This window comes from Carcharhinus amblyrhynchos, chromosome 22 (assembly GCF_965287045.1).
Source record: "Carcharhinus amblyrhynchos chromosome 22, sCarAmb.v2.hapA, whole genome shotgun sequence".
In the NCBI taxonomy this organism is placed as follows: domain Eukaryota; kingdom Metazoa; phylum Chordata; class Chondrichthyes; order Carcharhiniformes; family Carcharhinidae; genus Carcharhinus; species Carcharhinus amblyrhynchos.
In genome coordinates this window covers 36,999,301-37,011,510 of record NC_137345.1, presented here as the reverse complement: position 1 = coordinate 37,011,510, position 12,210 = coordinate 36,999,301, and the positions used below count along the sequence as shown (strand labels likewise).

Genomic DNA, 12,210 nt, shown 5'->3' with positions numbered 1-12,210 from the left:
ATGGGCATGGCACACTGGAATCTGGAACAGGTTGACCCCTGGCCTTGCTTGACAAGTGCGGATCCTGGACTAGGATTCATTTTTCTGGGACTGTAGAGGAGTGGTGATTCACCAGGTAACCAGTGGCCTATTCTTGTGGTTGAGGTTTTGACCTGAGGCTGGGAGTGGAGGCCCATGTTCTCTCAGGGAGCCATTAGTCACCACATGAATCTAACTGACAACAGACGATGAACACTGCTAATCCCTTCCCCCTCCTCCTTTCGCAGGAAATGACACTGGAAGCCGTGGTTATTGCTTCAGCTCAACTTGATATAATCAACGGAAAATCTGAAGCAAGACATGACTCTGCCATTTTCTTACAACGCACAGTGCAAACAGAAGAGCTTTTACAACAAGAATCTCTCCGGATGGGAGGCCCATCAGCTAACTCACAAACTCAGTGAATCAAGGAAGAACAGTTTCAGTAAGATTGTCCTTTCATTTCATTATTGACTGTATATCTAACTGTGCATGTGCTAGTGAGTGAGTTAGCATGTGTGTGTGTGTGTGTGTGTGTGTGTGTGTTGGTGGGTGAGTTAACAAGTGCGTGTTTGAGCATGTATGTGCTAGTACCTATGTGTTAGTTTTGTCCTTTACAACTAATATAGAGCCCTGCGTGTTTGTGTAAATGTAAACTGTTATGTGTGTTAATGTTTCGGGGATGGGAGGGTGACTAGGGGAGGGAGGGAGGTTGCTGGTCATGGGGGCAGTGCTCATTCTAAGCCAGATCACCCATACCCTCACTCAGATTAAATGCTGTTAACACCTTGTTTCCCAAGCTACACTAGAGCTAAATCAATGTCTTGATTTAAAAACTTCCCATCATAGCCCTCAAATCCCACCATCACTTTAAAATTCTTCATCACGGTGGCTTCCTCCATCCCTACACTCCTCCCCAAAACTACACTCATCCCCATTATAACACCCCACACTGTCTCTGTAATTCTGTGACCTCCATCAACGCCAACCTTCATATCTCTGTCACCATCTCAAAGCCCCACACTCTACAGTAGCTCTGCAAGCAACTCCAATCACTACAGCCCTCCTTATCCCTGTAAGCTCCTCCAATCCAGACAGCCCTCCTTATTTCCATAACCTCCTCCAAACCAACAGCCCTCCCTATCTCGGTAACCTCCTCCAATTCATACAGCCCTCCCTATCTCTGTAACCTCGTCCAATCCATACAGCCCTCCCTATCTCTGTAACCTCCTCCAATTCATACAGCCCTCCCTATCTCTGTAACCTCCTCCAATCCATACAGCCCTCCCTATCTCTGTAACCTCGTCCAATCCATACAGCCCTCCCTATCTCTGTAACCTCCTCCAATTCATACAGCCCTCCCTATCTCTGTAACCTCCTCCAATCCAACAGCCCTCCCTATCTCTGTAACCTCCTCCAATCCAACAGCCCTCCCTATCTCTGTAACCTCCTCCAATCCAACAGCCCTCCCTATCTCTGTAACCTCCTCCAATCCAACAGCCCTCCTTATCTCTGTATCCTCCTCCAATCCATCCAGCCCTCCCTATCTCTGTAACCTCGTCCAATCCATACAGCCCTCCCTATCTCTGTAACCTCCTCTAATTCATACAGCCCTCCCTATCTCTGTAACCTCCTCCAATCCAACAGCCCTCCCTATCTCTGTAACCTCCTCCAATCCAACAGCCCTCCCTATCTCTGTAACCTCCTCCAATCCAACAGCCCTCCATATCTCTGTAACCTCCTCCAATCCAACAGCCCTCCCTATCTCTGTAACCTCCTCCAATCCATACAGCCCTCCCTATCTCTGTAACCTCTTCCCCCTACATCTCTCCCTATGTCTGTAACCTCCTCCAATCCATTCAGCCCTCCCTATTTCTGAAACCACTTCCAATCCATCCAGCCCTCCTTAACTCTGTAACCCCCTCCAACCCATGAGCCCTACTTATCTCTGTACCTCCTCCAATCCATACAGCCCTCCCTATCTCTGTAACCTCCTACAATCCATACAGCCCTCCCTATCTCTGTAACCTCCTCCAATCCATACAGCCCTCCCTATCTCTGTAACCTCCTCCAATTAATACAGCCCTCCCTATCTCTGTAACCTCCTCCAATCCATCCAGCCCTCCCTATCTCTGTAACCTCCTCCAATCCAACAGCCCTCCCTATCTCTGTAACCTCCTCCAATCCATACAGCCCTCCCTATCTCTGTAACCTCCTACAATCCATCCAGCCCTCCCTATCTCTGTAACCTCCTCCAAACCAACAGCCATCCCTATCTCTGTAACCTCCTCCAATTCATACAGCCCTCCCTATCTCTGTTACCTCCTCCAATCCAACAGCCCTCCCTATCTCTGTTACCTCCTCCAATTCATACAGCTCTCCCTATATCTGCAATTCCTCCAATCAATACAGCCCTCCCTAACTCTGTAACCTCGTTCAATCCAACAGCCCCCCCCTATTTTTGTAACCTCTTCCAATCCATACAGCCCTCCTTATCTCTGTAACCTCCTCCAATCCATCCAGCCCTCCCTATCTCTGTAACCTCCTCCAATCCATCCAGCCCTCCCTATCTCTGTAACCTCCTCCAATCCATCCAGCCCTCCCTATCTCTGTAACCTCCTCCAATCCATCCAGCCCTCCCTATCTCTGTAACCTCCTCCAATCCATCCAGCCCTCCCTATCTCTGTAACCTCCTCCAATCCATCCAGCCCTCCCTATCTCTGTAAACTCGTCCAATCCATACAGCCCTCCCTATCTCTGTAACCTCCTCCAATCCATACAGCCCTCCCTATCTCTGGAACCTCCTCCAATCCAACAGCCCTCCCTATCTCTGTAACCTCCTCCAATCCATACAGCCCTCCCTATCTCTGGAACCTCCTCCAATCCAACCAGCCCTCCCTATCTCTAGAACCTCCTCCAATCCATCCAGCCCTCCCTATCTCTGGAACCTCCTCCAATCCATCCAGCCCTCCCTATCTCTGTAACCTCCTCCAATCCAACAGCCCTCCCTATCTCTGTAACCTCCTCCAATCCATACAGCCCTCCCTATCTCTGGAACCTTCGCCAATCCAACAGCCCTCCCTATCTCTGTAACCTCCTCCAATACATCCAGCCCTCCCTGTCTCTGTAACCTCCTCCAATCCATCCAGCCCTCCCTATCTCTGTAACCTCCTCCAATCCATCCAGCCCTCCCTATCTCTGTAACCTCCTCCAATCCATCCAGCCCTCCCTATCTCTGTAACCTCCTCCAATCCATCCAGCCCTCCCTATCTCTGTAACCTCGTCCAATCCATACAGCCCTCCCTATCTCTGTAACCTCCTCCAATCCATACAGCCCTCCCTATCTCTGTAACCTCCTCCAATCCAACAGCCCTCCCTATCTCTGTAACCTCCTCCAATCCATACAGCCCTCCCTATCTCTGTAACCTCCTCCAATCCATCCAGCCCTCCCTATCTCTGTAACCTCCTCCAATCCATACAGCCCTCCCTATCTCTGTAACCTCCTCCAACACATCCAGCCCTCCCTATCTCTGTAACCTCCTCCAATCCAACAGCCCTCCCTATCTCTGTAACCTCCTCCAATCCATCCAGCCCTCCCTATCTCTGTAACCTCCTCCAATCCATACAGCCCTCCCTATCTCTGTAACCTCCTCCAATCCAACAGCCCTCCCTATCTCTGTAACCTCCTCCAATCCATCCAGCCTCCCTATCTCTGTAACCTCCTCCAATCCATCCAGCCCTCTCTATCTCTGTAACCTCCTCCAATCCATCCAGCCCTCCCTATCTCTGTAACCTCCTCCAATCCAACAGCCCTCCCTATCTCTGTAACCTCCTCCAATCCATACAGCCCTCCCTATCTCTGTAACCTCCTCCAATCCGTCCAGCCCTCCCTATCTCTGTAACCTCCTCCAATCCAACAGCCCTCCCTATCTCTGTAACCTCCTCCAATCCATCCAGCCCTCCCTATCTCTGTAACCTCCTCCAATCCATACAGCCCTCCCTATCTCTGTAACCTCCTCCAATACATCCAGCCCTCCCTATCTCTGTAACCTCCTCCAATCCATCCAGCCCTCCCTATCTCTGTAACCTCGTCCAATCCATCCAGCCCTCCCTATCTCTGTAACCTCCTCCAATCCACCCAGCCCTCCCTATCTCTGGAACCTCGTCCAATCCATCCAGCCCTCCATATCTCTGTAACCTCCTCCAATCCAACAGCCCTCCCTATCTCTGTAATCTCCTCCAATCCATCCAGCCCTCCCTATCTCTGTAACCTCCTCCAATCCACCCAGCCCTCCCTATCTCTGTAACCTCCTCCAATCCACCCAGCCCTCCCTATCTCTGTAACCTCCTCCAATCCATCCAGCCCTCCCTATCTCTGTAACCACCTCCAATCCATCCAGCCCTCCCTATCTCTGTAACCTCCTGCAATCCATCCAGCCCTCCCTATCTCTGTAACCTCCTCCAATCCATCCAGCCCTCCCTATCTCTGTAACCCCCTCCAATCCATCCAGCCCTCCCTATCTCTGTAACCCCCTCCAATCCATCCAGCCCTCCCTATCTCTGTAACCTCCTCCAATCCAACAGCCCTCCCTATCTCTGTAACCTCCTCCAATCCATACAGCCCTCCCTATCTCTGTAACCTCCTCCAATCCAACAGATCTCCCTATCTCTGTAACCTCCTCCAATCCATCCAGCCCTCCCTATCTCTGTAACCTCCTCCAATCCATCCAGCCCTCCCTATCTCTGTAACCTCCTCCAATCCATCCAGCCCTCCCTATCTCTGTAACCTCCTCCAATCCATCCAGCCCTCCCTATCTCTGTAACCTCCTCCAATCCATCCAGCCCTGTCTATTTCTGTAACCTCCTCCCCCTACATCCCTCATTACCTCTGGAACTGTCTCCATCCCCTACAACTTTCGGATATCCCTGTATTATTCACAGAACCACACAATGTTGGCAGTGCAGAATGAGGGTGTTCGGCCCATCATGTCTGCACTGACTCTCTGATTAAGCAGTTGTATTCCCTTGCCTTTTCCCATCACCTTGCACATTCTTCCCTTTCTGTCAAATTCCCTCTTGAATTCCTTGATTGGTCCTCCCAGACAGTGCATTCCAGACCGTGGCTGCTTGCTGTGTTTAAAGATTTTCCTCAAGTCGCTTTCACTTCTCTTCCACTGAGCCTGAATCTGTTCCCTCTCATTTAAATCCTTCCGCCAATGGGAATAATTTCTCCCTATCTGCTCTGTCCGGCACCCTTGTGATTTTGTCCATCTCTATCAAATCTCCTTGCAGCCTTCTCTTTGAGGAAACCAGGGGCGGCACGGTAGCACAGTGCTTATCACTGCTGCTTCACAGCGCCAGGGTCCTGGGTTCGATTCCCGGCTCGGGTCACTGTCTGTGTGGAGTTTGCACATTCTCCTCGTGTCTGTGTGGGTTTCCTTCGGGTGCTCCGGTTTCCTCCCACAGTCCAAAGATGTGCGGGTTAGGTTGATTGGTTATGTTAAATTGCCCCTTAGTGTCCTGAGATGCATTGGTTAGATGGATTAGTGGGTAAAATACGTAGGGGTATGGTGGTAGGGCCTGGGTGAGATTGTGGTCGGTGCAGACTCGATCGGCTAAATGGTTTCTTTCTGTACCGTCAGTATTCTATGATTCTATGAACCAATATTAACTTCTACAGTTTATCTACAAAACTCAAGTTCCTCATACATGGAACCATTCTAGTAAATCTTTTTAGAATTTTCTCCAAAGCTTCTCATCCTTCCTTGAGTACAATTCCTGGAATTGGACGCAATGCTCCAGTTGAGGCCAGACTTGTGTCTTGTACAAATTCAGCATGATCTCCTTGCTCTGGTACTCTATGCCCCTGTTAATGAAGCCTAGGATACTGTATGCTTTATTACCCACTCTGTCTACCTTTTAATGCCTCATGTACAAATACACCCAAATCCCTCTACTTCTGCATCCGCTTTAGAATTGCACGCTTTTTATCTTGTCTCTCCATGTTCTTCCTCGTAAAATTAGTCACTTCGGGGACGCAGTGGTCTTGTCACTGAACCAGTAATCCAGAGACTCAGGGTAATGTTCTGGGGAACCGGGTTCGAATCCCACCGTAGCAGATGGTGAAATCTGAATTCAATAAAAAAATCTGGAATTAATATTCTCATGGTGGCTGTGAAACTGCTGTTGATTGTTGTAAAAACCCATCTCATTCACAGATGTCCTTTAGGGAAGGAAATCTGAAGTTCTTACCCGGACTGGCCTACATGTGATTCCAGAGCCACACAAACAGGTGATTGACGCTTAACTTCCCCTCTTATATGGCCACTCTGTTCAAGGGCAATTAAGGATGGGCAGCAAATGCTGGATCAGCCAGTGACATCCACATCCTCTTAATGAATAAAAAATAATTTCCCTGCATTGAACATCATGTGCCATCCGCCTGCCCATTCTACCAACTCGTCCACGTCCCTTCGAAGTTACACCATTTATAATGACTCCAAGTTTCATATCATCTCAAATTTTGAAATTGTGCACTGTACACCAAGGTCATTAATATATACCACGAAGAGCAAGGGTCCCAACGTCGACTCCTGGGAACTCCACTGCAAACCTGCTTCCAGCCTGAAAAACCACACCTCCTTTTCCTGTCACCCAGCCAATTCTGTATCGAGTTGCTGCTTTCCTATTTATTCCATGGCTATGATTTTGCTCACAAGTGTAGCACTTACCAAATACCTTTTCTGTATACACATCACCCTTATCAATCCTCTGTGTTACCTCAAAAACTCAAGCAAGTCTAAAACATGATTTTTCCTTAATTAATCTGTGTTGGTTTTTCATAATTAAGCCACATCTGTCCCGGTCACTTCATTTATTGTTTTTAGAAGTTTCCCTACTACCAAGATTAAACTGACTGGACTGTAATTGCTGGGCTGAACTTTATATCCTTTTTTTTAAAGATAATTTGCAATTCTCCAGTCCTCTGGCATCACCTGAGTCTAAGGAAGACAGAGAATTATCGCCAAAGTCTTTGCAATTTCCAGTCTCACTTCCCTCAGTATCCTTGGATGCATCTCATCTGGACCTGTTGCCTTATCAACTTTGAGATAGCCTATTGAATATCTCCTCCTTATCAATTTTAAACCCATCTAGTGTCTGGATGACCTCCTCTTTCACCATGGCCTATGCAGCATCTTCTTCCTTGGCAAAAACAGAAGAAGAATATTAATTTAGTACCATAGCCATGTCCCCAGCCTCCATGTGCAGATCCCTTTCTGCTCCTTAATTGGCCCCACTTCTCTTTTTATTACCCTTTTACTATTTATATGTCTATAGAAGACTTTGGGATTCCCTTTTGTGTTGGCTGCCAGTCTTTTTTCATACTCTCTCTTTTTGCTTCTCGCATTTGATTTTTCATCTTTCCTCTGAACAGTCTATATTCAGCCTGGTTCTCAATTGTAGTTTCTACCTTCTCAAGGGGCAATTAGGGATGGGCAATAAACACGGGATGCTCCCATAAAAGAATAGATTTTAACAATGATGATGACGAGGATGAAAATCCATCTGGTGATGTTCAATGATGAGGCTTCAGTGTGAAGTATTGATGTTAATCTGTTATGATGTATCTTTTACTTGTGTTGGATGAAATCAATATCGTTTGTAATGTTATCATGTAAATGTTAGAGAACTGATATGGGTCAGCGTTCTCTGGTCCCATTAAACACTCCCAGGACAGGTACAGCACGAGGTTAGATACAAAGTAAAGCTCCCTCTACACTGTCCCCCTCAAACATGCCCAGGACAGGTACAGCACGAGGTTAGATACAGAGTAAAGCTCCCTCTACACTGTCTCCATCAAACACTCCCAGGACAGGTACAGCACCGGGTTAGACACAGAGTAAAGCTCCCTCTACACTGTCCCCCTCAAACATGCCCAGGACAGCTACAGCATGGGGTTAGATACAGAGTAAAGCTCCCTCTACACTGTCCCCATCAAACATTCCCATAACATGCATAGCATGAGGTAAGATACAGAGTAAAGCTCCCTCTACACTGTCCCCATCAAACATTCCCATAACATGTATAGCACGAGGTAAGATACAGAGTAAAGCTCCCTCTACACTGTTCCGTGTCAACCCCCCCCAGGGCATACAACACGGGGTTAGATACAGAGTAAAGCTCCCTCTACACTGTCCCCATCAAACACTCCCAGGACAGGTACAGCATGGGGTTAGATACAGAGTAAAGCTCCCTCTACACTGTCCCCATCAAACACTCCCAGGACAGGTACAGCATGGGGTTAGATAGAGTAAAGCTCCCTCTACACTGTCCCCATCAAACATTCCTGGGACAGGTACTGCATGGGGTTCGATATGGAGTAAAATTCCCTCTACACTGTCCCCATCAAACACGCCCAGGACAGGTACAGCACAGGGTTAAATACAGAGTAAAGCTCCCTCTACACTGTCCCCATCAAACACTCCCAGGACAGGTACAGCATGGGGTTAGATACAGAGTAAAGCTCCCTGTACGCTGTCCCCATCAAACACTCCCAGGACAGGTACAGCACAGGGTTAAATACAGAGTAAAGCTCCCTCTACACTGTCCCCATCAAACACTCCCAGGACAGGTACAGCACAGGGTTAAATACAGAGTAAAGCTCCCTCTACACTGACCCCGTCAGAGACTCGCAGGGCTGACACAGCATAGGGTTTGATACAGAGTAAAGCTCCCTCTACAGTGTCCCCGTCAGACACTTGCAGGGCTAATACAGCACGGGGTTAGATGCCTGGGAAGCTGGTTTGTACTCTGGAGAAAGCAAGAGGAAGTGGAGATGTTAGTGAAGCAATGTGGTATGTGGACAGTCAGCATTCTGAGGAAATCATGGTGCAACTCTCCATATTTCTAAACGGCTCTCAGGTTGAGGCCTGGCTGGTGAGGTGGGAGTTAGTACGGCTGTTGTGCAGAAACAGTGTGTGTCAGTCTCAGCTCAGCAAACAGTGAGTGTGGCCTTAAAGCACAACACTCCCTCAAATCTCAGTACGCAGGCTTATCAACGTTTCCCTGGAGAATTCATCACAGGACTTGACCTCACACTTCAGCCGTTTGACCAACACATCTATCCTCATGTTGTCCTGCCTCCCTACGCCAATTAGGAAGCAAAATGAGTCATTACTCAACTGGATCGGACCAGAAGACATACGGGCAGTAATAGGCCATTCGGTCCATCAAGATCTTCACTATTCAGTGAGATCATGACTGATCTGATATAATCTTTCCTGCTTTAACCCCGTAACCCTGAACTCCCTTCCTGATTCACTCAGCTGTATGAATGACCCAGCCTCTACAGCCCTCTGTGATACAGAATTCCACAGATTCACTCCCCTCTGAGAGAAGAAATTCTCTGTCTTAAATGGGCGACCCCCTTACTCTGAGATTAGACCCTCTGATCCAAGACTCTCCCACAAGGGGAAACAGCCTCTCAGCATCTACCTCCTCAAACCCCCTGAGAATCCTATATATCTCACTAAGGTCACCTCTCATTCTTCTAAACTCCAATGTGTACAGAATCAACCCACAAACCCTCTCCTAATAAGAAAATCACTCCTTACCCCAGATCAACCTGGTGAACCTTCTCTGGACAGCCTCCAATGCCAGGATATCTTTCCTTAGATAAGGAGACAAAACTGTTCATTGTATTCAAGTTGTGGTCTTACTCGTGCTTCATATAGTTTTAGCAAAACTTCCCTATTGTTATATCCATTCTCTGAAATAAAGGCCATTTGTCTTCCTCATTATCTGCTAAACTCGCTTGCTAGCTTTCCGTGATTTATGCATGAGGATCCCAAATCGCTCCGTGCTGCAGCTTTCTGCAGCCTTTCTCCATTTAAATACGATTCACTTCCTTTTTCCACCCAGACGGTCGGGGGGGGAGTCTGGAATGAGCTCCTGGAAGGGTCGTAGAGCTGGGAAACCCCACAACCTCACATGGATAAGTGTTCGAAATATCATAACATCCGAGACTAGGAGCCAAGTGCTGGAAAGTGGGATTGCTGTAGATTTAGCGGGTTTTACTGGTGCAGACTCAATGGGCTGAAAGGCCTCCTCTATACTATAAGTTGTGCACAGCAAGATTCCATAAACAGTGATGTGATAATGACCCAATGGTGTGTTTTCAGTGGTGTCAGGTGAAGATGTAGATTTTGGGCAGGGCACCAGGGCATGTAGGTGTTGTGAAATGTGTTCTCTCTACCTGAGGGGGACTCGACTTAACATCTCACCAGAATGATGGCCGCCAGTGGAGGTGAGGCTTTGTGCTCAGGTCCTGAGAGTGACACTTGCAGCCGTGAGTGTCTGACTCAGGACAATGGTGTCAGAGGCACAGTCAGGCTCACGCCTGTTGCTGTGGTTGGTGGGTAAACGGTGCTGGAGTCCACACTGAGTTCCTTGTCTTTCCAAACTTTGAACAAACTGATTGTGTCATTCGACCACATCACTTCAGAGAAGGTTCTGGAAACTTTAGTATGAACACTTAGCAGCTTTTTCTCAGAACATGAATTTGTTGTGGTTTCTCTTTCTCTTCCCCTTTGGAAATGAATTTTCTGTTTAATATTTGGTGCCTGATTAAGAGGTCAGTTGCTAAGTGACCACCACACAATCCACTCCCACCTCTCCCTCCCCTTTCTCCCATGAGGCTACAGGAGCAGGAGTGATCCAGCCAGATGGCAGAGCAGACACGGCCCACTCCCAAAGCCAGGAAGGGCCTGGCCAGGGAGGGCCGGAGGACAGCCAGGCGGCGGAAGGAGCTGCGTGACCTCCAGGATTCGCAGGCCCAGCAGCTGGAGCAGGAGGGCAGCTGGAGCTCCGGGCAGCGGTTCATGATCGAGAAGGTCCATGAGTTCTTCCAGGAATGTGGTGGGATCGAGAGGGGCTTCATCACTCGGGACGACATGCAGGTGAGAGGATCTCCACACTCCTGATGCTGACCTCTGACCCACAGGAGCCTGAGAGTAGGCCGCAATTAGGACTAGCCGTTCTCACTGAAACCGAGAGAATTGGAAAACAAGTGACATCCTCCTTCACACATAAACATTTAATAAATATGTTAAACCGTATCAATTAGCATAAAGGACCAATGATATTACTCTCAGCTTGGTTAACATGTTCAAAATGCACTAAAATCGCCACAATGTGGGAAGGCAAATTGTGAGCGACATGGTGGTACAGTTATCACTGCTACCTCACAACGCCAGGGACCCGGGTTCAATTCCCAGTTTGGGTCACTGTCTGTGTGGAGTCTGCACGTTCTCCCTGTGTCCGGGTGCTCCGGTTTCTTCCCCAGTCCAAAGATGTGCAGGTTAGGTGGATTGGCCATGCTAAAATCGCCCCTTACTGTCAGGGGGACTAGCTGGGGTAAATGCATGGGGTTATGGGGATAGGGCTGGGTGGGATTGTGGTCGGTACAGACTTGATGGGCCGATTGGCCTCCTTCTGCACTGTAAGATTATATGAATGTCCCACTTCTTCTCTTTCCCAACACGGACACCAGACTGTCCCTCCCACCTTTCTCTACTGGTCTCTGGAGAGTTCCGCTCATGTTTGGTGCCAGTGGGGAGTTCTTCCCACTGAGACACACCTGGGTATCTTCACAGGTAGCTTCACTGTGACACGGTGCCAATAACCAAACCAAACCCCTTCCTGAAACCACACCCCAACACAGAACGGCCCATCATAACTATACCAGCTCTTTGATTTGGGATCCAATTAGTTCAATCTCCCTGCTCTTGTTCCATATCTCTGCAGATAGATATTTCCTTTCTAAGGGAATTTCTTGAGCCCACACTCACCATCCGTGCGATTGCCGGCAGTGGCACAAGATCCGGAATTCGCAAATCTCCCGGCAACCCCCACCCCTCACCGCAGACATCATCAGGTCCACGGCCATAACCCGCACATCTTTGGACTGTGGATAGATTTAAATATAATTAACCCACCGCCCCCCCCCCTCACCAAGCATTGAGGTCCCTCAGATATACAAATTGCGCTGGTGTGATCGCATGGCAGTGTGGTTTACAACAGCTTCACACAGATGTGAACTTGTCCTGGGGTCTCCCCCTGGCACTGCCCCTGGCACTGCCCCCTGGTCCAGGTTGGCACTGGCAGGTTGTCACCTTGCCCCAGTGTTTGCTG

At 48.5% G+C, this 12,210-nt stretch overlaps 1 protein-coding gene across 1 annotated transcript in view; it reads left to right on the top strand.

Annotated features, from left to right (window-relative positions):
• The first annotated feature begins 415 nt into the window (after positions 1 to 415).
• The window catches only part of LOC145356781 (uncharacterized), a 165,081-nt gene continuing 153,286 nt past the window's right edge, over positions 416 to 12,210 (top strand). Inside the window, exons 1-3 of the mRNA XM_080209647.1 lie at positions 416 to 463; positions 6,237 to 6,310; positions 10,715 to 10,976. Of these exons, the coding sequence (XP_080065773.1) occupies positions 10,743 to 10,976 (234 nt within the window). The 5' untranslated portion in view covers positions 416 to 463; positions 6,237 to 6,310; positions 10,715 to 10,742. The remainder of the gene's footprint in view (positions 464 to 6,236; positions 6,311 to 10,714; positions 10,977 to 12,210) is intronic.